General features: G+C 40.1%; 1 protein-coding gene across 2 annotated transcripts in view; it reads right to left on the bottom strand.

Annotated features, from left to right (window-relative positions):
- RAB3GAP2 (RAB3 GTPase activating non-catalytic protein subunit 2) overlaps window positions 1-19755 on the bottom strand; it is a 79922-nt gene that overhangs the window by 33266 nt on the left and 26901 nt on the right. For both annotated transcript variants that reach the window (XM_024205969.2, XM_024205971.1), the window contains 15 exons: window positions 19626-19707; window positions 15412-15459; window positions 15190-15265; window positions 14936-15037; window positions 13449-13548; window positions 11196-11294; window positions 10126-10274; window positions 8777-8856; window positions 8584-8673; window positions 7512-7651; window positions 4761-4977; window positions 4213-4356; window positions 3706-3788; window positions 1506-1570; window positions 1033-1123 (listed from right to left, as the gene is read on the bottom strand). In XM_024205969.2, coding sequence (XP_024061737.1) covers window positions 1033-1123; window positions 1506-1570; window positions 3706-3788; window positions 4213-4356; window positions 4761-4977; window positions 7512-7651; window positions 8584-8673; window positions 8777-8856; window positions 10126-10274; window positions 11196-11294; window positions 13449-13548; window positions 14936-15037; window positions 15190-15265; window positions 15412-15459; window positions 19626-19707 — 1566 coding nt within the window. The remainder of the gene's footprint in view (window positions 1-1032; window positions 1124-1505; window positions 1571-3705; window positions 3789-4212; window positions 4357-4760; window positions 4978-7511; window positions 7652-8583; window positions 8674-8776; window positions 8857-10125; window positions 10275-11195; window positions 11295-13448; window positions 13549-14935; window positions 15038-15189; window positions 15266-15411; window positions 15460-19625; window positions 19708-19755) is intronic.

The raw sequence follows: 19755 nt of genomic DNA, 5'->3' as shown, positions 1-19755 counted from the left end.
AACATTATCTTATGCTGGAAAGTCTCTATGCGTCTGAAGGTGATTTCACAGAGATAGACTCTTCTCCTGCTCCATCCCTCAAGACCTAGTCATGCCCCCCAAAACAATGGAATCCAAAATGCAAGAAGCATTTCAATAGTTTCAAGGGAGGAGTTATGTTGGGTTATTTCACCCTCTTCCATCTGTCAGAATTTTGAAGAAATGCACTTCTTTGGCCTGAGAAACCTACCCTTAAGGGAAGCTGTGGATACAGCCCCCAGTTTAGAAAGACCTAGAAGTGCAAGACCAGTGAAGCCATGCTGCCAACAAGGAGGAGAAGGGAAGTATCAGGTAGATCTACAACCATTTCAGTGGCACAAAACCTCTGTGCCTTCAGTGAATCCAAAAATGTTAAGGGTTTAAGAAGCCAGACCCTCATTTCCTTCCTAAAGAAGGGGGAAGACTGAAGAGAGAGCTCCATAAGGTGGAACCTTGTGGAGGCTCCTGTCCTATACAACAGGATTACTGCAGGGGGGAGGGAGTGGGAATTGAGCCCAGCTTATTTTACTAATATATACAAAATAGAACCTTGGTGACGATGCTGAAACATATGATAGAATTATTTGCAAGTCAATGTATGTAAACATATAGGACAGGAATATATCTATGGATGTGTGTATATACACATGTTAATATATATTTGTATTTATATGAAAGCAGTTTATGTTTCTTGCATTTACAAAATATACATAATGCATGGACTCATTCAACCCATCACCGATTTCAAAAATATACGGAAGTAATGCTTGCATTACAGATCCACGGCAAATGCTGGAGAGGGTGCTCACCAGCACGCTGATGCAGGCAGGGGGAAAAAAACTCTACAAAAGGAACTTCTTGCTCTATCTGGCAGAAAAGCCAAACAGACCAAGCTTGATGAAGCAGTGGATACCCATGATAGATATTCTCCTGGCCTCACAGCAGTGGTCTCGCTTCAAGCCACACCACGGATAGATTGTGGTCTGCATAACTACAAAATCAGCTTCCACTTACCCTGGTTTTTTAAGGTGTCCATCAGTGTCTGAGTGATGTTTGAGAGAGCGGAGAGTGGTACACGTTCACTTGCCAATATGCTTTCCAAAGCCTGTTAGCAGAAATTTAACAAAATGAAGTATTTCCATTCCTTTTGCTTCATATTACTGTTGAAGCGTTTAAGGAAGCCCATAACAATTCAAGTCACAGTATTTTTTAGTTACTATTTCCGCTACATATATTTTCATTGTAAAGGTTTTTCCCCTTACAGCACAAATGGATCCTGCAGTGAAGTCACAAATCAACATGAATTCTATGTACTATGTTATAGAAAAAATAAAATAAGCAATGCTGTAAAGCACGAACTTAAGCTCTGTCAATTAGAAACCATGGAAAGAATTGTTAAGAAAATTATGAAAGGTTAATGGCTTTATAACCAAGTCTGATCACATGAAATTCTTTCCCAGATGGAAACTCCCTCTCTCAATATTCACCTGTTTTTTTGTAGCAGGGTATTTAATATCAAGAATTAATTCCTTTGCTTCAGCTTCAACCATGTCTGCAACAAAGATGATCAAGTGATTAATTCATATTTTCAACACGGATCTTGAAAAGCAAGTCATTCTGCACCACAGTGAAGATGTACACTTATTTACATTTTAATTGTTTGGTTTGACATGTTTGGGCTAACTGCCACCATTAACTTGGAAAAAACTCACACCGACTGCAGTGTTGCTGTAGCTGTGTTGGTCCCAGGACATGAGACACGCAAGGTGGGTGAGGTTATATCAGAAGCAACAGTAGTTTAGGGTTACCATATTTTAATAGTCCAAAAAGAGGACACTCCACAGGGCCCCGGCCCCGCCCCAACTCCACCCCTTCCCCGCCCCCAGCCCCGCCCCTTCCCCAAAGTCCCTGCCCCAACTCCACCCCCTCCCCTGAACGCTCCGCCCCCCTGCTCCTCCCCCTCCCCTGCTTCCCGCGAATCAAATGTTCGCCGGCGGCCGAACACCCCCAGCCCCGGTCCCAGCGGCTCCGGCCCGGCTCAGCTCAGGCGCCGGTTCCGGTTGAGCGGCTCCGGCCGGCCCCAGCGGCTCCAGCCTGGACCCAACCCCCACAACCCCTCCCTATTTTCCCGGACATGTCCGGCTTTTTGGAATTTCCTCCCGGATGGGGATTTGAGGACCAAAAAGCCGGACTTGTCCGGGAAAATCTGGACATATGGTAACCCTACAGTAGTTGGTCCAATAATAGATATTACCTCAACCACCTTGTCTCTCAGAAACTGACAGGCATGTATCATTCCAGATTTGCCTCTTTTGTAAGAAAAATTACATATCGGAACAAGGGTGTCTATGTGCAAAAGGTGAAATCCCTCCTAATAATAATAATTAATGGAGATATCCTATCTCCTAGAACTGGAAGGGACCTTAAAAGGTCATTGAGTCCAGCCCCCTGCCTTCACTAGCAGGACCAAGTACTGATTTTGCCCCAGATCCCTAAGTGGTCCCCTCAAGGATTGAACTCACAACCCTGGGTTTAGCAGGCCAATGCTCAAACCACTGACCTATCCCTACCCTCCTACCCCATGCAGATGGCAAGCATGGACGCTACACACCATTTAAGCACTCAAAATAGAGCTCAATTAGGACTTAAGTGGTGAACTGGGCTTGTGCTGGCTCTTTGTCCCAGAGTGGATTTCACCCAAGGAACCTTTTAAAAATATACAGGCTATTTGCAAAAGTCATGGCATAATTCATGCTAATATGCACTAGGAGCCTTCCAAACTAATTTTACCCTGGCCTGTGGGAGAACCTCACTTTTAATACAACTGAACCATGTCATACCAGATAACCTGAGTCAACATTAGGATGGGAGTGCAAAAAGTACTAACAAAGATACTATTAGTGGGGCTGGGACAGCTCTGTAGAAGACGGAAATATAGTAATTTTTATATTTCATTTCAAGAGGACTCTTCAGATTTCTTTACTGTTGTGCACAATTGCTCTAAAATTAAAATGATGTGCTGAACACCTCCAAATAACCAAGGTGAGAAGGACACACTGTACAGCACACTGAAAATTTACCTTTTTATGCTGTTTTGCAGGTCTGCACAATCCAGATCCACTGAGCTAGTCAGCTGCTGCCGCTCATATCACATACACTACTGAACCCTTCAAGAGAAAGTATTGCCTGCCCCCTAACGCTCCCCAGATACAGCACATCTCCAACATTGTTGGGTTTTTTTGTTCTTGGTAAAATAGTATTAAGAAATTCATAATTCTACTGAACATTGTTTAAAAAAAAACAAGGATTATTTGCATCCCATGATCAGACAGCAGTGGAGCTCAATAGTGAATACAACATCCCCAGCAGACTACATGGCAGATAATTTGAGACTTATCTAGACTGCAGATCTGTATAAAGAAATGAACATGAACTAAATGCTCGTCTTAATCTAGTTTTTTGAAGCACTCAGCACAATTCTAACCTGATTTTAATATAAAATTTGAATAGTAAGTTTGCAGGTCTTCTTTCAATACGCAAACAAATTCACTTACACCTAACGAACATTAAGATGGCAAAATCTACAGGTGTATCTGTATGATATACACACACACTAGGAATACAGGGTGCATATTGTGTGATTCAGTAGGTAAGACATTAAGAAATAAACATTTAGGAGAAACCTACCCAGATTTGAGGTTTTAGCTTTGAGTAAAGCACTTAACTTCTTCACTAGATGCATATCTTTTGCTCGTTCACTCTTTTTATCACTGAAAAAGATTTTTAAATATCTCATATAAACACACACTGAAATATTCAGTGAAAAAGTTTGGTCTGCAAATTTTATGTTTGTTACTTTTGAATTACATCATTGGTGAAAGCATTTTTTGTTCACTCTGACATGAAATTAAAACAGTTACTAGTTATTCTAAAACTCAAGTATTAAGTCGTATAAAATAATCAGACATTTCATTTTCCAAGGGCCAGATTTCACCATCATTACTCACATTGAGTACACCTTACTCCACACAAGTGCGAGAGACTACTCTTGGAGTAATGCAGTACTCAGCATGAGAAAGAATTGCAAATTCTGGCCCTCTGGAACTAAAAACCAATTTCAAACACTTATCAAAAGACTTCCGTTAAGAAGAGACAGTTAAGGTAGATTATTATATAAAACGCAGCTAACCTTACCTTAGTGCTAAATGGAAAGGTACATGAACAGTTTTTATGCTTCCAGACACTGGATCAACAAGACAGATCTGGTAAGTCTGAGACTGCCAACCTTGACTAGTCATATTGTTTAAACCCATTATTTTATAGCCAGGATACAGCAACCTGAAACAAACACACAGATATGGCCATGACAATGAAGACTGAAATTACCAAAATGCATTTTTTGTATAAGACACAAGGAAGAATTTCACACAGCCAGGGCCCAGCATAACTAATGAAAAACATCAGAACATCTAATTAGTGATCTATGCCAGCAAAGATTAGTTGGGGGGTTAGCAGTGGAGAGGGAAAAGGAAACATCTTCGTTCATAAATAAGTGCACTCTGCACTGCATTCAAGCAAGTATCAGAGGCATCGTCAGCAATTTAAAACCAGTCTACTAGCACTCGTCACTGTGGGCACTGGAATAAGACTGCCTGAGAGGCAGGAATATGTCTGTTACACACTTATTTACCCCACTAGCACAGCGTACTTGTCAACATGTCAAGATGCTAAGCATTTCTTACCTACAGTGTTTCCCTACATTGAAGGCACCAACCCGGGGTCCTTGCTGAGTGCTCCACACTTCCAGGATTCCTCTTCTTGGAGCATAGATCACAAGAAATTGAGCCACTCTACTTGGACTTCGAGTACTTCCAAAAGGAGAAAAATCCGTCTTTTCAGCTTCTCTTTCATGAAGGTCTTCTACAGTCTGAATCCAACCAATTTGTGCATCACGATATCCTTTGTAAGAAAGGACAGGAATTAGTCAACTAGTTTACACAAACACACACAATTGAAAATTGCCTGCTCCTGGAACAGGGTTTATGTAAGTGTTGGGTGGAAGGCTATTGTACCCTCCCAAAAATTTGATTGTGACCACCTAAATGCTATTTAACAGTAATATAAGCACCCTTTCCCAACCTACATACCATTACTCACATTTACTTCTCTAACACATTGATTGGGCCAATTTCTCTTTCTCCCCCCTACCAAGCTCTTCTGACAGAGAAAATGGGATGCCTTCCCGGACAGTGCGAACTTGATCAAGTCACCAGGATTGTATGTGGGATTTAGCACACACAGGTGACATCAGCAAACCCTCCTAAGCCACATTACAATTAGCACACAAAACAAGTTTTAAAACTGAAGTATAATTTAAATTGTGAGTTTTCTAAAGTGTTCGTGGAATAAGTGAAGAGAAAAAGTAAAGTATGATTTCAGTTGACTATCTCCTTACCAAGTGCTTGTCTCAATAGAAAATGCATGCAAAACATTCAATTGTTAAATATTTGTTAGCAGTTTACAACTAAAAGGACTTGGGGAGGGGGGGAGAGAGAGAGCACGCACGAGCATGTGTGGCTCACATCACCCTTTATTAATAAACAGGTTTAAGCAACTTGCTGTAAATGCTGGGAAACCTGGCAGACCAAACTGTTCGTTTAGTAAATGCTTATTCAAGTGAAAACAATAAAGATAGTAAAAAAAAAAAAAAAAAAAAAAAAAACACTTGATCATGGAAAGGTGTTAAAGGTAACATGAAAAGATCAGTAACACAGAAGAGAAAAAACAGTGAATGTGTATATCTGAACTAACAGAGAAGCACCAGATAAACCCCAACTACTGGGGAGAGGAATGCACAGGCGATACAAGGAGACTGCAACCATTATGCTACGGTAGCTGAAACAGAGAAGCTAAGCAGCCTGTGGGGAATGTGGAAATAAAGGTTCCTTCACCCCAACCCACCCCGAGTTCTAGTGGAGTTCCCTGAATATAGCGCACGTACTTGTGCTCAGTGCATCAACAAGAATATGAGAAAGTTTGCTTGCAAATTTGATTTCTGTCGTTCCTGACTGACTCCTGTTTTGGTTTCCCTTCTTAGACCTCTCCACAGCATTGAGCCAATTACAATGGCTGTCTGGAGAGAAATGAGACTCCACCATGCTTTCCCTGTAGACTTGATTCAGGAAAGCCAGTATCTCTGGGCTAAAGTAACCTTGAATGGGAGAGGGAGAAGTGACATGCATGGAATACTGTGTTTACACTGTGAGGGCAGTGGGAGGACAGAGTGCTGCTAGAGATATTTGTAACTTCACAGAAACCAGGTCCAGGCATAAAAGGGAGGGTGGGGGCAGGGCCGGCTCTGGCTTTCTGGCCACCCCAAGCAAAAACAAAAAACAAGAAAAAAACTGTGGCAGCCAGAACAGAAAAGCAAAACAAAACAAAACAAAAAAAAAACCTGCGGCGCAGCCGAAGCCAGGGTGCAGGGGGACTCCCTACCCTGCAGATGTGCCCCGGCTAGCGGGGGGAGGGGGAGGGAGCGGGGGCAGAGAGAGAAGGAGGGCAGCCAGGGCTTCAGCGGGGCACTGCCACGCGGCCCCTCCCACCGTGCCCCCTGCCGGGAGGGCTCCGCACCGCTCCGGTCGGCTGGGAGGGAAGGACGCGGGCTGCCCTGTCGGGCTTGCTGCAGGGCACTCCCGTCCTCCACACCGCTGCCCCCTACAGGGCAGCCGGAGCGGAACAACAACAAAAAAAAGCGGCCGTGCCGCCCTAGGATTGGGCAGAATGCCGCCTCCTACAAGCTGCCGCCCCAAGCACCAGCTTGCTCGGCTGGTGCCTGGAGTCGGCCCTGGGTGGGGGAAGGTACAAAAATGTTCTTCTACAAGTCCTATCCGGGGGTTGTAATATTGGTTATGATTGCTGTTGGAGTCTTGGAGATGGCAATATCTGCATCTCCTCTTTGCCACAGAACAGCTGGAACAGAGAGATGAGACTGATCGCTCTCTCTTGGAATAGCCTGCAAGAGACGCTGACCCAACAAAGCAGTAAGCATGTGGAACGGTCTGTCCTTCCTAGTGATTTTCTCATCCTTTTTGTGGCGCATAAGGTAGGGGAACCAAATGCTGCTGCTTCGTCTCTCAACTGAGGCAAAGAAGAAACTGGAGCTGCACAAATCTTGAATGAATGAGCTCAAAACTCTTCAAGAGAAGGACTGGATCAGCTGCTGCATGCTGTGGTAAGGTCTAGAAAGGGAAATTCAGGCAATACAACTCAGTTTCTGAGGTTGTTGATTAAACCCTTACTGTAGATCCCACCAATAATATTTTAAGGTCCAGTTCTATAACTCTGCCACCCTTGAATTTATATTAAATCTGTTTGAGAGATCAGAACAACAATAAGTGCATGATAAAGGCCAAAATACTCAGAATTCTAAGCCAAATTGAACATAAACAGCCACACCATTTCCAAGCAAACTAATTGCTTTATTGAACATGTACCTTTCCACATGCGAATGGCAAGTCCTCGTGTAACATCCAGTAAAAGAACTCTTCCAAAGTCATCAGTTACTGCTGCCAACGAGTTACATGGAGACAGACATATGCTTTCACCATGGCGCCGGGAATCTGGAAGTCCAAACCTGAAATCAAACACTCAGTTAACGAATATCAAAAGATACTACATTAATTACTTTAGAATTATGAACAGTACCTTTTGCAGGATTAGAGAAATACTTTTTTCTAGGATGTAGAAAGGGTGGGTGATTTGTTTTTGTTAACAAAAACAGAAAGAGCATTTTGCTATTACAAAATTTTGTGCTTTTATTTACTTTGAGACCTTGAAACTTTATGAAAGTTTCACTATAATCATATTATAAATTGATAAAACATGAAAGGTCCCGTAAAAGTTCCGAGAGCAGGCTAAGTATGTTTAATGTCCCTAGTGCCTTGGCATGCAAGGAGTCTCTGCAACAGGTGATCTTGTTGATTCTTTCCTATTGCTGACCAGAGCCAGGCATACCTGGAGACACAGCATGGCCCTAGTGTTTAGAGCAGGGGCTAGGAATCAGGAGAACTGGATTTAATTTCTCAGTTTGCTGCTGTCTTTTTCTGAACCACTAGGCAAGTCACACCCTCTCTGTGCTCCAGTTTCCCTAACAGTAAAATGAGGATAATGCCTGTAAGTTATTTAAGGAACTTTTACATCCTTGCATGCAAAGCATTTTGTACCGTGAGAGTATTTACAAGATTGCTCATACAGCTCTGTTGAGTCACCTGAATTGTAAACTTTAGGCCTCCTGTTCCAGTACTTAACCTACTCAACAGTGATTCTCCTGCTGCTAAACTAGGCAGGGTTTTTTTTTTTTTTTTTTTTTTAAGAGGGAGGAGGGAACAAATGCATGCTGAGAGCTAAGTAGAGATCATTAAATTAATTCCATTTATAAACTAAATCAATTGAAACCAAACTCACATTTAAAAAAAATCCCAGCACAAGATTACCACTTTCAAAAACTATTCAAGACAATCAAGGAACAGAGCTTCGGAGCAATTGAGGAGTAGGTGTCAAACTTGCCTCACAGCTAAAGGGGTAGCAGGTTCAACTTTTGGTTTCTGCTTTTGGACAGCCTCTTCTTCATGTTTACTCTTCCAACCAAGCCAGCCACTTGCAACAGAAAAAGTGATCAGCAGAATGCCAATGACTGCACAACTTAAGATACGCAAGTTAAAACTAAATCAAAACCACACTTTATTTTGCATTTCATTACCTGGCAGCATTAAAGAATGCTGAAGTCAGTTTACTAGCGACTGCTAATGCAACGTGAGACAACAATGGCTGCGTGCTACCCTGAAGGAAAAAACAAAAGCATTCTTAAAAAGCAACAAGATAATTCCTTAATGTCTCTTATCACTACATAATGAGAGCTCAAGTGCTGAAACACACTAAACACTGACTAACTCCAGCAATGAAAAAAAAAATGCACTGCAGCCAAAGTCTTGAAAGATGTTGCCAAATTTGACATCATCCACATTAATTTTCAATACAAGTATGTGATAGTTTCTCAGTCAGGTAGAAAAACTACAGATGATCTCAGCTATGTAGGCCTCATAGGCCCAGTACTAGGAAAGGCCCTAGAGGTTCAGCAAGATCTCAATTCAATGTCCCTAAAAGGACGTCAATCCACACCTCCAAGTCCCAACTTGCTGTTTCAGAGGCCCACTGAGAATCTCTGGTTGCCTAGTACTATATGGTGCTACAGTAAAGGTTAAAAACTACAGTCTATGATGCTTCATGGAGAGCAAGCTGGTTCTATGGTGTTGGGTTCCTTATTGACACCAAAATAAGTACATTTTCTCACAAATGTTTTTCAAAAACTTAGCTGCACAACATTCTGATATTGCTTTGGTTTTGTTACCTTGTTGATCTAGATAATGAGATTACACTCTGTCTTGTATGGTTCAAATATACAGAAGATAAACAGGGACATAAATATAGCCATGCTTTTTTACCAATACATAAAGAGCACATAAGTATTTTGTGAAAGGGTCATGGCAAGCAAAATAATTTTAATTCTCTACTACAATGGCTACAAATAAAGTAAAAAACAAACTGGGGCAAGAGGAAATCAGGCTACAGTACACTCCCAGTGCCTCGATATAACAGGGTAAAAGGCCAAGTACCTCCAGAATCCAAAAGAATTTGAAAATTGGATTATGACATGTTTATAAATTATTTTTAAGTTTATTTCCTTAACCATGAAAGAGTAGTTAGTGGAAGACAAAGTCTCAACTAACAAAATTAATATTCAAAAAAAAAGTTTCTATATTAAATTTATTTATTTTTTATTTAAGATTTTTTAAAAGTTAGAGGTCTTGGATGGCAGGAATCTGGAGCACATTTCACAAAGAAACCATTCTAACCCAAAGGGATTTTTCCCAATTATAGGTAAATTCTGAAGACTGAAGGAAAAAAACCTGTACAAACTGAGGTAAATGAAGTATTCTTCAAAAATAGCCTTTTTTTTAAATATGAAAAAGAAAAGGATATTAATTCTCTCATCTGCCACTTGGGACAAAAGGATTCTTTTATCACGCCCATTTCATAATACATACATACCTCCAGGGCATAAAAGAAACCAGTGAAAGGATTGGAGCCCACAGTAATGTACTGAGACATAGTAGGTGGACTATTCTTTATAGCTGCATTATAACCACCTATATTGGAGGCAGTCTTCATTTGATCAAAAGGAGACAGAGTCATGAGACCTAATACAGAAAAAAAAAAAAATAATACTTAAAAGTCATGTAAACTCAATATAAATGGGTATTTCAGACTCTTGAATTCTAAGTCTACTCATGCATCCTTGGCTGAAAAGTCATAACTCTAGAAAAATACAAGCTCCGACTTCATTCACATCTGGTTCTTACACACTATATATAGCTGAATTATTCGATATCTAAAACTGATTATACATTTTAGTAAGGAAGCCACATACCAAGATTTGAAATCAACTGACCATTTTTATTTCAAACAAACCCAGTAGATGCAACAACAAAAACCTACTTGCAATTTGTTTTAATTTTAAAGGTTTCCATTTTTATTTTTTGAGAGCCCACCTCTCTCCTTCCTTTCTCCAAAGGCAAGCAGAGGGGGCCTGGTCCGTCTCCCTCAACTATCTGCCTGTGTCTGTCTGTCTGCCTGGAGACAAGCAAACATCCTCATATCCCCAGAGTTATAGTGTGGAAAGAGAATATAGGCCTATGTCATGTCACCTCTGGAAATAAGTCATCTGAATCTTTAAGTGTCCTGCTCCCTCTGCTGCAGGCAAGGTCTGCACTGGTCTTTATCCTTCCTGCCAGACAGTCCTTTAATCCACCACACAGGAGGACACTGAGTCTGACCCAGGCTCACTCAAACTCAGTATTACGCTGCCCCCTTCCAAAAGAGACAGGAAGAACAGAGACCATTCACAGCCACTATTTCCTCATCCCTTCTAATGGGAGAATCAAAGCCTTCTGATGCTCTTAAGCTCATCCTTTAACCTTCTTCAGCTAAGCTCTATGCGTTTCCATCCAAATGTTACCATAGATCAATACTCCAACGTGCATGGTAATCCTTTAGTCTTACAGCACTGACAAAACAGGTTTCATCCAGTTGAATGTTTGAAGATAAATGGTAATGCTTACCCACACTGGCATGGTCAACTATGGAGTCCACATCCTGCAAACCCCACTTCTTATAGGCTAATGGTGGGGGTTGTATGTTCTCATTGCCAGATGCTGCAGCTGCCAATGTTATAAAAATTGAGACATAAGTAAAAAGCTATTAGTTCATTAGATTTCTTAAACAAATATTTTGTCATGTCAGCTCATGCTATAATGCTTTATATGGTCAGTAACAACAGAGTGAACACTAAGGGAAATGCCAGTGGAAAATCATTTAGTATTGTGATTAATAAGACATTACATACAATAACTTTACCTACAGGTTTTCATAGAAGCATTGTCAGACTTTTTTGTACAATACATTTAAGGACATGCTGCGCAAAATTAGAATATGAACATTTTTTCCATTTTGCTGAAATTAAGACACTTACTAAAATTTAGCTGGACAAAATTTCGTTCACAACATCCAGCTATATTTGTAAAGACCAAAATAAATTAATGGAGATAATTTGTTTATCTTATCAGTTATTTATGGTTTAATAAATGGTTTCTGTATCAGTTCCAGAACAATATTGGTCCTTCTCCTGGTAGTGAGTGTCATTACAGGAGACAGTCTTGTGCAAAACATAAGTAAGCAGGTTCTACAAAGATCCACATTCACAGGATATGCGACAGTATGCTTTAGTTATACTTGAGTTGCTAGCAATGTTCTCATCTCAACCTGTCTGCAAATTTAGGACAATGCATATGCAAGGGATTAGCATGTGAAAGATACTGGAGTGCTTTTATTGCAAGCATTAAAGTGCGGCTAGATCTAATTGCTCTCATTTGTGAACAGTGATAATTTCTCAGACAGTAACAGAAAGGCTATGCTTTGGTGGTAGGGAGAGGCTATAGATAGAATTAGGGTCTCTGCCTTGGCTGGTGGGACACAGTATAAAAAGGAACACTAGTCCTCAGTGTAGTTCTGCACAAAGGTCTCAAGGGGTGTCTGTGGGGCCATTAGAGCGACTGCCTGAATTGGCGCCTGACCTTGTTCAATGACTCTCTTGGTTCTTAGCTGAGGGGATGGGAGCCTTCACTCTTCCTTGCCCTGCATGGAAATACTCTCCTCTCCTGAGCCCCAGAGGAATCAGCCCCTTCCTAGCACAGTGCCAGCCTTAACCTAACAGCGCTGTTGGCCAATTCCTGATGCTCCCATGCTGGCAGCTCCATTATGGTTCCTCTTTACTCCTGGCCTAGCAATGTGCCTATTTCCCTGTCACTGGTTCCTGGTGGAAGGTAGAGATTGAGAACAGGCAACAGAGAGTTGGAGCACAGTAAGAGGCAAAATCAGGACCCAGTGCAAGCTTTTGATTAAGCCCATCTCCCAGCAGTGAGAAACCCTCCCTCCACGCAGCACTCCATTATTTGATGGTTCTCCCTTAACCCCAGGAAACTGACCAGTTCCCAAGGTGCAGCACACTTGGATTAGCCAGCATCCCAAGAATTAACAATAAAAGAAATCAAGGTAAGCAGCAGGGCAGGCTGTCAAAAAGATTGAAAGGAGTAAGCATTTTTCCTTCACAGAAAGAGCTAAAACAGCCTTCAGGGTTTTTCATAGCTTAAAGTGTAAGGATATCAACCATTAAAATATGAAGAGCATCTGCCCACAGCAGAATCACTGTTATGATGTCAGCACTTCTCAAAACCTTTCCTAAAAGGAAAAATACTCAACTAAGTTCTTCTCAAAACCTTTCCTAAAAGGAAAAAATCACTAAGTGATCACTGTGCTGACCCCTCTAGACATTGATAAGGCGCATCTAAGATGGCTGTGTACTAGCAAGTCAAATCTTCTCCAGTCAACATCCTCAAGCAAGCTGTGTTCTGAGGAAGTGTATTTCTCAAAAATATTTTCCTTCACATAACTATAAGCTATATAAAACTGACAAACCATATTGGCTTCTACTGCAGTCTGATACAATTAACATGAATTTTAGATGATTTTGTATTAACATACAATGTAACAGACAGACTTCTGTAAGTATAGGCAGTCTTTGGACTTACGACACAATTGGTTCCTGAAAATTGCGTCATAAGTCGAAACGTCGTAACTCGGAACCGCAATCCACTCCATTGCGGGACAGAGCACTGTAAAGTCGAAACCAATTGTCGTAAGTTGAATTAGGGTGTCAATTCAGAAACGTCGTAAGTGCCGTTCGTCGTAAAGTTGAGGACTGCCTGTACAAGTACTACTGTAGTCACAGCAATAGACAGCTTCTCTCAGAGACGTACCTCTTGCTACCTGATTACGACAAGCACGAAGGGACTGAAAGAGGCTGAAACCATCAATAGTCACAACTGCTGCTGGATACAGGATACTCAGTTCTTCATTCTTTATTAAAAACAATGAGGTAAAGGAGACAAATCACTTTCACCATCATCACATCAACTTAGCTCTTCTGCTCTCTGAAGGAAAGCTTTGTAAATAATGCAAGGTAACAAGTATTTTGTCTGAACAGTTAATTTCTAACAGACTCCACACAATGGAATATCATGCAGAGACAAAGAGAAGAAGTTTAAAGAACTATCCGACATCTCAGCATACCATTAACTATTATTCAAATACAGACTCAATTCTGTATTTACTGTCTACATGTTGTCTGCTTTCATGGAACTTCATGCCTCTCATCTATTTATATTTTAACGGTTTAAGGAGAGAACGTACAAGTTGTTGCAATTTGTAAAGGCTGCCTTGGTATGGGTTTATCTAGGGTGCAAATATCAAAGGATTTGTGGCCCACATCCTGTATCTGGATTAGGATCTAAATTGGCACTTAGGCCTGTTTTATACACCCAAATGTCCATCTGCAAGATTTAGATGTCTTGTTAAAACCTCCATCATTCAAAATTGGGTCCACGTCATGCTATACTGTCATCAGAGATGAACACTTGTATAAAGATAACAAACTTTCTAATGCTTCCTAGTTTTTTGCATGCCAAACTCTAATTCAGCAAAAAGTGCAGAATGGTGGGCTCTTCTACGAAGTTGAACAATGTTCTACAAGAGTCCCTGTACAGGAAACGGCACAATGAAATGCAGATTCCTATGACTACCTTCAAAATAGTCTTTTTTCCTTGGAGGTATTTTTTACCTTTCAGCTGTCTCCAGAGTAATCTTACCGAGAGATAAAAGAATATTAAGTCATCTGCTAGAGCATTGTGCAATTCTTGGAACCTGCCAAGCTGCATATTCCCCTTGAAAATCCACAAGCATACTACTACTACTATATTTTGCACACATAAAAGGAAAACCCAAGCAACAAATGAAGCCCTCTTTTACATGAATGATATAGTAATTCAATAAAAAGAATGAGGAGTACTTGTGGCATGTTAGAGACTAACAAATTTATTTGGGCATAAGCTTTGGTGGGCTAAAACTCACTTCATCGGATACATGCAGTGGAAAATACAGTAGGAAGACACACACACACACAAAATGGGTGTTGCCATACCAGCTATAATGAGACTAATCAATTAGCTTTGGGGCTAAATATACTCCTCAAAAATAAGTGGAACGAAATGCTGCTTTCCTGTCTATGTCTTTATGATTTAGCTGGTTTGAGGATTCTTCTAGAATGATTTATCCCTAATCTCTTGCTCAGGTCAATCTTCCACCTGTCAAAAACCGCTAACAACACACGAGTGGATTCATGTAGGAAAGAAACATGCCACAACCTGAAACAATACTATTTTACTTTTGAAATAGCCTGCTACACCACCTGTTCTGTGACTCCAGGATGCCGTGGAACCTCATAGGTTCTGCATTTAAGCTGCAGGACAGGATCTTCATTTAAGAGCTGTGCAAGAAGTAGGACTCCAGTCTAAGAAAGAAAGACTAATTAACATGAATATTTATTCACTAATTCACCTTTGCTTAGGAAAGGCTTACAGTATAGTCTACAGAAATAAAAGTTTACAAGTTACAGCAATATATCACTACTTTGCAGCTGAACGGTGCTGAAAGAAGACTCACCTCAGTGTAGAAACGGACGTAGCCAGAGGTAAAACCTACCACGATGCAGGTCCAGTCAGGACGGCCTGTGGAGCTCCTGTCCCATAAAAAAATAAAACAAATTAAAGTGAAAAAACTGATTTTCCTCTCAAATATACACATTCAAATTCCATTGACTTTAAAAGGATTAGCATGCATTTATCTGAAAGCAGAAGCTTTAATTGCTAACGAGTCTATTCTTACCTCTTTTGGCTTGCCAGTGGAATGCACAATGCGCTACTTACACATTCACTGGAAACAGAAAATAAAAATATGAAGCATCTCATGCCAAACAGTTTAAAATTATATACTGCTATAGTTCTATATGACCCAGCAGATCTTGCCAGTCTTATTAAAATATTTTAATAATTTTAATATATATTTTTAAAATTTATTAAGATTCAAAAATGATTACATAATGAGGTAAAAATATTATGCAAAATACTAATACAACCATATCTGTAAAATTATATATTATGTTGTGGGTTAAAAGAGAGAGAGAGAGAGAGAGAGAGAGAGAGAGTGTGTGTGTGTTGCTGGGGCTTTTTATAAATCATATATACTGTACTTTCTATTCAAAGATCCTGAAAGAAAAAAATCCTAATTTCTGTTTTTTTCAAAATTATGTATTATTTATGCTATATAGCAGTCCACAGGAAGATTTTTAAGATTAACATACTATTGGTGCAGATAGAACAACAATGCATGGAAAAAACGTATTAGAAATGTAGAATGCTACAGGAACAGAAACATCAACAGAAACTGTTTTAGGAGTTTGAAAATTTTATGATAGACGAGAGCCATAGTAAAAAAAAAAAAAAAAAAAAGAAAAAAGATTAAAAATTGAAAAAAAAAAAAAAAGAGGCTATAAACTAATGCAGTAAATGCTTTCTGTACATCACTACTAAAAGGCAAAGACTAACGAGTCACTTTGCAGTCAAGGTAACAATGATGTACACTACAGAAAAGGTAGACCAGACCATTAAGTGCAGAATGCAGGAAATCCATCTACGAGTGCTCAAATAAGCATGAACAACAAATGAGAAATCGGACGCTGTTGACTGAAAATTGAAGGCAAGAACATGTTATCTTTAGTTTTCAACTGACCACTAAAAACAGGTTAAGGATCATAAAGATTTTAGAGTCAAATGAGAGCTAGGATCTTAACTGTAACAGTTGAAGTGGCACAGAACTGTTTTATATAGTTTTCATAGTAAGCAACAGTATCAGGAGCTAATCTGGATTTAGGATCCATAAATTACATGATTGTATCTAAAATGATTGTGAGTGCTATGACAAGGGTTCTGAAGAAGAATAAACGGACTTTTGAGAAAAGCAGACTGAGGATATACAAAACAGGTTTTGAAAAGTAATTTGACTTTATCAGAAAAAAATAGTGCAGAATAAAATAGCAAGTTGCTGTGCTCATATACCACATTTCCCATTTTAAAGAAAAAATGAAATGCTCTATAAAGAATAATGATGTATTAAGTAAAAAAATGTTCAAGAGAAATATACAATTATAAAAACATATAGGATCTCTGCTGCTAAAGTTGATAGGGGTTAAATGAAAGGTAAATACAGGAGAACCTTGCTAATTTTCAACTTGATCATCATAGGCCTGATCCGCCTAACAAAGAGCCATTGGGTTTCACCTCACTCCTTAGCAAAGATTTAACAGTACAGTGCTCTACAGAGGCAAAAGCTTCACTATGTTTGCAAAATTACTAGGATGCTTTTAGTAATATACTAAGTAGAATCAAATTATTAAAACTAAACTACTGTTGTCAAAAACAAATTAAGAAAGTACACTCTGATGCAGAACTCTCCCTTTTCATGGTGTTTGTTAATTTAGTAACTTGCAAAAATTCCTTAGGCTGCAATGGGTCTCCCCAGTCAGTGTAATTAGCAAGCATTTACTGTATAAGAATAATGAGCACCACAAATAGAAGAGAGTTTTCCAAGACATGCACACACAATTTGGGCAGGGGAAAGCAGACAACAGTCAAGGTTTCCTTGAGACAAATAAATGGCAAGAAATACACACTTTGGTTACTCGTTTTCCAATATACAGACATAGATTTTATTTCCACCATTAGATAAAGTTTTACATTTATTACGGAAACATTTAGTACAAGTGAAAAGGTTCTAGGAAACAGATAGCATATCAGCCCTAGGTGACATTTGCAATGACATTCGAAGTGTAAATTCCATCTGAAACAACAGTTTCTGCAGGCATAACACGTCAGCTCTATTCCCATAAGAACAAGAAAGTGACTAAGGCTGGCAATTAAAAAAAGCTGAAGATATTCTAAATACAAGTTTGACTTTAGTTGTAAATTAATTAAATCTTATAAGATTAAGGAATTGAGTGAAACCACATATATAAAAGCAAAGCTTAGTGACCAGAGAGTATTGCCAGTTGAGGAAAATATTGGGGTGTTTCAGTCTTTAAGCACTATGTGTAGCTACAATAAGATAGCTAGGTTACACTGCTATAGAATTTGAAGTCTCTCCTATTTGAAACACCCGCAAACCCTTAACTGGAGCAGTAAAGGTAGTGATCACACCTCATCTAAAGAAATACCTCCCTCCAGGGACTCTAACATACTGAAAGGGATTCTACTAATGTAAAAAGGAATAGCCTCTGTGAAACAGGCCATGTTATTTGAATAGTGAGAAGGAAACAAAGAAAAGCCAGATGCATATTGTGATATTTATCAAAGATAACTCAGCTCAGATATATGGCAGTAGCGAGTTTTTAAACAAGGTTCATGCCTCCTACCCAAAATTTCACATGGGTTGATAAAAATCAACATCTCCAGCTCCCTGTTTAACCACATTACTGCACATACTCTTAGGGTACGTCTACACTACCTGCCGGATCGGCGGGTAGCGATCGATCTATCGGGGATCGATTTATCGCATGTAGTGTAGACGTGATAAATCGATCCCGATCGCTCTCCCGTCGACTGCTGAACTCCAGCTCGGTGAGAGGCGGAAGCAAAGTTGACGGGGGAGCTGCGGCCGTCGATCCCGCGCCGCGAGGACGCGAAGTAAGTAATTCTAAGTCGATCTAAGATACGTCGACTTCAGCTACGCTATTCTCGTAGCTGAAGTTGCATATCTTGGATCGATCCTCCCCTCCCCCAGTGTAGACCAGGCTTTACTGTGACACACAGCTGCAGGTGTTAGGCTAGGTCTACACTGTGTGTGTGTGTGGGGGGGGGGGGTCGATTTAAGATACGCAAATTCAGCTATGCGTATAGCGTAGCTGAATTCGACGTATCCTATTCAACTTACCCCGCTGTGAGGACGGTGGCAAATCGACCGCTGCGGCTCCCCCGTCGACGGCGCTTACTCCTCCCGACGAGGTGGGAGTATGCGCGTCGATTCGGGGATCGATTTAACCGTCTAGATGAGACGCAATAAATCGATCCCCGAGAGATGGATTTCTACCAGCCAATCCGGGCGGGTAGTGTAGACTAGCCCCTAGAAAGAGCATTGAGGGGGAAATAGCAACTCAAGAAGGTAAACCTAAGATGGTTTACTAAAATACCTGAGCTATGTGAGGAAAGGGGGAAACTGAAATATTTCTTGGCAGCAGAAGAGAAAGCATGAAGAAATTCTGTATCCTCTGGGGCTAGTTTGGTTAGGATGACTAATTGAAACCAAAGCCAAGATATATATGGAAGCCAAAGCCAAAAGCTAGGCTTGAAGTAAAATTTTCAAAGGCACCAAAGTCACTTAGGAGCCCAAATCTCATTTTCAAAAGTCGCTTAGGCACTCAGGCCACTTACCATGGACCTTCGAGATCAGAATTAGGAGGGCAACAAATGCAACATGTCCACAGCATCTTGGGGGAAGAAGGGCTTTGCATCATATGAGTGATGCTCTATGCCTGTAACTTGGAGTGTTTTAAGTATTGGTGTGATGGTATGAATATGGGGAGGGGATCCTTACAGACTACTTCGGTCTGCAGCCCCAACACATCAGGATAAAGTTTCTCACACACCCCAAAGAAAAATTCAATTCTACTCAGTAGATGTTCAGTTTTATTGTCTTGCTAGGTTAAGGAATTACAACGGTTTCGTGACAGTCCAGATCTGTGAACAATTATTTTTATTATAATTATATGTACACCCACTAATTTCCATATAATCACACCCAGGAATCTCACTCCCAATAACAAGTAGTGGCTTTGCATTCGGGCACTATTTTTAGCCATGTAACTTACTCCAGCCCAGAATTCTTAAAGTTGGAATGAATAAACAATCAACAGCGATTAAAATCATTTAGTCAGTTTCCTTTCTCCAAACTATTCGCAAAGTACATTTAAGATAAAAAGAGCAGAGTACTAATTAGTAATAGTTTAAAAAGTTACATTTAATCAGATAAACTAAGAATTCAATACCTACCCTTCTTCAACATTCAGAGAGCCACTCCAACCAACAGCATATTGCATTTCCTCCTTTCCCTTGTCGCTATATTTCCATTTTGCTGACATTAAAAAAGGCATTATCCATAAAGAATAAGATATTAAAAGGT

Source organism: Terrapene carolina, unplaced genomic scaffold, assembly GCF_002925995.2.
Source record: "Terrapene carolina triunguis isolate 2854851 unplaced genomic scaffold, T_m_triunguis-2.0 Scaffold262, whole genome shotgun sequence".
Classification (NCBI taxonomy): domain Eukaryota; kingdom Metazoa; phylum Chordata; order Testudines; family Emydidae; genus Terrapene; species Terrapene triunguis.
This window is presented reverse-complemented; position numbering and strand designations above follow the sequence as displayed.